A 5,211-nucleotide genomic window follows, 5' to 3' on the forward strand; every position below is an offset into this window, starting at 1 on the left:
CTCTCACTCTCACTCTCACTCTCACTCTCACTCTCACTCTCACTCTCCCTGCGTTGCTGACATTTACTCGAAGTTTTCTCTTTCAGCCGAGCTCTTACCACACCGCTTGACATCGTAGAGTGTGTGGTTGGACTGGTAGAGATAGCGGTTCAGGAAGAAGGCCATGGGCATCTCAGCAAACACAAAACTGAGCTAAAGTAGGAGGAGCAGAGAGACAATGTGATCAGAACGCAGGCAAATTCTGAGGGACGGTCACTGGACCCAGAATGTTAACTCTAATTTCTCTTCACAGATGCTGCTGGACCTGCTGAGCTTTTCCAGCAACTTCTGGTTTTGTTTTTGATCAGAATGCAGGCCCATTGTAGCAGCACAGAAGGAGGCCATTTGACCCTCCAGCTTATGCTGGCCCTTTCCAACAGCAATGCAGCGAGTCCCTTTAACCCGCGACTCTGCACAGTCTTCTGGATCAGATAAGGCATCAACTCCCTTTTCAAAATCCCCCAACAATTCTCCCTCTCAGTCAGAGCACCCCAAAACCCTGACCACCCCCTCTGTAGGTATGGCTGATCTGTTTCTCAACACCATTCTGCTGCCTTCTCCCCACAACAGGAGGGGAGAGAGACACATCCCGAGAAAACTGAAAGTTGTCATACAATGTCGAGGAGCAGGAACCCTGGTTAATTTCCTCTTTCTAATCCAGGATTCATTGGGCAATAAATCAGGAACAGGAAATCCAGGTTCATCTCCCCTCCCTTAACTCCAGGACAAATGGGATAGTGAGCAGGAGCAGCAGCCCTGGATGATATCTCCCTCCCTCTCTCTCTCTCTCACCCTGGCATTACTGGGCACCGATCAGGAGAAAGAGCCCTTGCTGATTTTGCTTTGCGCTCTGACCCAGGAATACCAGGACCATGATCAGTTGTAATACACTTGGCTGATCATCTCCCTCTCTAACACCTGGATCACAGTTCAGTGATCAGGCAAGGCCCAAGGCTGATCTCCATTCTCTCTCTCTTGCAGACACAGGGATAATGGAATAGGGAGCAACAGCAGGAACCCTGGCTGAATTCCACCCCCCTTCCCACTCTAATTCAGGGCTCGCTCGATAGTGATTAGGAGCCGTGGTTCAGTTTCTCTCGCTCTCTCTCACAATACAGTGACCATGAGCAGGAACCCTGGCTGGTTTCACCTCTCTCCGTCAAGGCATCAGGTACCGGAACCCTGACCGATTTCCTTTCGATCTCTAATTGAGGGATTACTGACACATGATCAAGAGCGCAGAAACTTACCGATTTCCCCTCTTCCCCCAATCTAATTCAGGAGATCACTGGACAGCGAGCAGGAGCAGGAATCCTGGCTGATTTCCTGTCTCTCACTAACCAGGAATCATGGGGGAAAGACCCCTCGCTGATTTCCTCACTCTAATGCAGTGATCTCAGGATAATGATCAGGAGCAGGACCCCTCGCTGAAAAACCCTCTCAAAACAGGGGATCACACAATACTCATCAGGAGCTCGAGAACCTTGGCTGATTTGAAATCTCTTTCTCTAAGCCAGGGATCACTGGACAGTGATGAGGCCATGTCCCAGGCCGATTTTCTCCCTCTCCTCAGTTTCACAACTGAGTGAACATGACAGGACAGTGAGTACAAGCAGGAGCCCGAGCTGACTTCAACTCACTTCAACCCAGGGATCACCAGACATTGATCAGGAGCCCTGGCTGATTTACCCACTTTGGAGCAGAAAAAAAAAAAGACTTACATTAAACAGAAAGTAGAAGATTGACTGGAAGATAATGACATATTGGTGAGATGCTCCTTTGGGCAGTTTCTTCTGTTCCAGAACATGGTCCTCTTTATAATTAACATATTCATAATATTTTTGCGCCATTCTGTCAGGAAAACAATTTCAGTAATTACTGAATGGAGCTTTCAGAAGACTCTGCACATTAGACTCTCTTTGGCAATCACTCCCAGAATAAAGGGCAGCATAGATACAGAATAAAGCCCACTCTACATTGTTCCCCCAAACACTCCCAGGATAGTGATACAGAATGAGGCTCCCTCTACTCATTTAGACTGAAAACGATGTTTCCTTAACACTGACTCCATCAAACATTCCTAGTACAGGGTTAGACCCAAACAGAGGGAAGCTTGCCATTTCATCCATCGAGTCTGCCTGCTATTCATTGAGATCATGCCAGGTCTGACCATCCTCAACTCCAGTGTTCTACCTTCCACACCCCAACATCCCCCCCCCCCAGTCCCCCACCCCCATAGCCCTTCTCTCTTTCCTGATTAAAATCTGCCTCAATGTTGAATATAGTTAAAATAACCCATCCTCAACAGCTCCATGTGGCCCAGAATTGCGCAGATTCCTCCACTCAGGAGAAATTCCTCCTCATCTGTCTTAAATACATGTTCCCTTGTTCTGAGATCATGCCTTTTGTCTTGGACACCCTCTCAAGGGGAAGTCAATCTATCTCACGTCATCAACCCTGTGAGGTCCCTAAGAGCCACACGTTTCAATAAAGGTTGCTTCTTATTTTTCTAAATTCCAATGAGCACAAGCCCAATCTACTCAACCTCTCCTTATAGTGGGTCCGTCCATACCCTGAACCAGCCAGGCGAACATTCCCTGGACTGCCTCCGATGTCGACCTGCCTTTCCTTAGATGAGGCACCCAAATTGTTAACAGTATTCGAGCTGTGGTCTGACGAGTGCCTTGTACAGTTTTAACAGAGCCTTCTTCCTTTTATATGCCACTCCCTTTGACATAAACGCCAACATTCAATTTGCCTTCCCAATTACCTGAACTTGGATGCTAGCTTTTTTTGTGATTCACAAGCAAAGCCTCCAAAATCCCTCTTTTCCGCAGCTTTCTGCCATCAAATTCAGCTGATCTATTCCTCCTGACAAAGTGTGTGACCTCACCTTTCTCTAGTTACATTCCATCTGCCAGGTTTTTGCCTGCTTGCTTTATCTGTCTCTACTGTATCCATTAGAGAATCCCAGGACATTCAGAAGAAAAGTTCAGAAACAGCATGGCTCCCTCAGTATTCCCTTTTAGTTTGGGCACACAGCCTTGGGGTGGGGAGAGCAGGAACGAGTCGCCACAGAGACAGACCTGGTGATGTAGTTCCCCACTGCGGCCCAGAGTGGGACGATGGCTGCTCCAATGGCAACTGCCGATGGGACCAAGGTGTAATATCGCTCCCAGTAATTGGTCGACACAAAGAGGGCATAAATTCCGATGGCGAGGAACATCATCCACTTGGTCCCAAGGAATCTGCAAAAGGTTGGGGAAAGCGATCAGTCGGAGCGGTCACCAAGAATTCTCTCTCCACCAAGAGGTCCGTTATCATTCCCTCTCACAGGCTGCCACTTCCTCTCCCCAAGGACTGAACTGTCCACTCAGGTCAGTGACGCAACAGAGCAGGAATGCAACACTATCGCCTCCCCTCCCCCCCCCACCCACCCTCCCCCCACCCACCCACGCCAATCCCATGAGCCATACAGGAAGATTCCCCCCACCCCATGATCACAGGTCATGGTGCATCCCCGTGGGAACCCTCCCAACCCTCCCCAAACTCCAGGGTTACCTGATCAAGACAGGCGTGTAGAGGAGGGCAACAATGGGAGTGACGTTAATGCCCATCAACATCTTATTGTCAATGTCCTCAAGCCCCAGGTTTCCATACTTGACCTCCCGGTAGGTCTCGTCATAATGGAGGATGAGCTGCATCTGCAGTAGACCTGGAGGTGAGGGTGGGGGAGGGGAAAGCAGAAGGAAAGACAGAAAAATAAAGCAAGTACATGTCAGAGAGGGAGTAGAAGTCCAAGGGGAGAGGGGAGAGGACGGCCCTTCTGAGGGAAGAGGTCATAGAGGAGAGGAGAGGACCTCTTCCAAGGTCCCTCAGCCCTGCTTCCCCACTAGAATTTGCATCTCCTGCTACTCTAACGTTCATCGCTTTTGAACTCAAATGAGCCAACCAGAGAGTGGCCAAACAATTGGGCAGTGGCAATAGGGGGCTTAAACATGCTCTCTGAAATGTACGTGCACATTCCATCTCAACATCTTCCACCCCTCCAACTCTGGTCTAAAGGAGGTTAGGGGTGAGGGGGGTGTGTTAGTAACAATCAATGTTACAAACTTCGCCTGGTCCGAGGACTGACGGGCACACAGACCCCTGCCTCTCCCTCAGGCTGAGACTCACCCAAATAGACTCCATAGGTGAGGGAGCTACCAAGACTGGCAAACACCACGTTCTTCACCATTGCCAGGCGTTTCCGGCAGAAATATTTCCGCTCCTCCTCCTCCTCGTTGTAATCCTGGTTTGGGGCCATGAAGTCATCAATCTGTCCGCAAAAACAAAAATCAGTGTCAGGGGCCTGGCAGATGTGGTGGTGGTGGAGTGTGATGTGGAGCAGGCGAGAACATGGGTAGGAATTTTGCAACCAGAGAGGGAGAGAGAGAAAGAAAGTCAAGGAGAGGCAGAGACAATAGGATGGACTGTAACAAACAGACACTCTGGGGAAAGAGTCTCTGGTAGAGTTTTCACCAAGCTTAATATTGGGTATAGAGGAATAAACTTACCAGGAGGTAACTTCACTGACAAGTACAAGATTCTGAGAGGACTTAACAGGGTAGGTTGCTCCCCCTTATGGGAGAGTCCAGGACCGGAGGGCACAATCTCAGAAGTAGGGGTGGCACATTTAAGACTTGAGGTATGGAGGAGTTTCTTGTTTCAGAAGGGAGCAAACCTGCAGAATTCTCTACCAGAGCGGGCTGTCGGGGCTGGGTCTTTAAGTCTACATGCAAGGGAAAAGGAAAATAGATTTTTAAAAAAACCAGCGAGCGAAGCACGGGTCATGAGGAAATAAAAGGGCAGGTGAGTCAAGTTGAGAGTTATCAGACCAGCCACGAACTCACCAAAGGGCAAAGCTGACTTGTTGGGGTTGAATGACCTACTCCCCACTCGTCTACCTTCCAGTTGGAAGGAAAAAAATGAGACAGATAAAAGAAGCGACTGAAATCTCCACCAACACACACACCCTTACTGAGCCACCCCACCCCACTCGGCTGGAAGGCAACTTTTCAGAGGGTGAATGGACCCAGCCTACCCCTTACTCCAGCAAGGTAGGGGAGGTGTGTTCGGAGAGTGCCGGGGTGGGGGGGGCTCAGTGAGGGTGTGTGTGTTGGTGGAGATTTC

The 5,211-nt window shown here is 49.5% G+C and overlaps 1 protein-coding gene across 2 annotated transcripts in view; it reads right to left on the reverse strand.

Moving 5' to 3' along the window:
- Positions 1-5,211, reverse strand: part of unc93b1 (unc-93 homolog B1, TLR signaling regulator) — a 15,160-nt gene that overhangs the window by 8,931 nt on the left and 1,018 nt on the right. For both annotated transcript variants that reach the window (XM_020535928.2, XM_048615927.1), the window contains 5 exons: positions 4,216-4,357; positions 3,601-3,754; positions 3,126-3,287; positions 1,761-1,890; positions 99-192 (listed from right to left, as the gene is read on the reverse strand). In XM_020535928.2, coding sequence (XP_020391517.2) covers positions 99-192; positions 1,761-1,890; positions 3,126-3,287; positions 3,601-3,754; positions 4,216-4,357 — 682 coding nt within the window. The remainder of the gene's footprint in view (positions 1-98; positions 193-1,760; positions 1,891-3,125; positions 3,288-3,600; positions 3,755-4,215; positions 4,358-5,211) is intronic.

Source organism: Rhincodon typus, chromosome 33 (genome assembly GCF_021869965.1).
Source record: "Rhincodon typus isolate 14 chromosome 33, sRhiTyp1.1, whole genome shotgun sequence".
Taxonomy (NCBI): Eukaryota; Metazoa; Chordata; class Chondrichthyes; order Orectolobiformes; family Rhincodontidae; genus Rhincodon; species Rhincodon typus.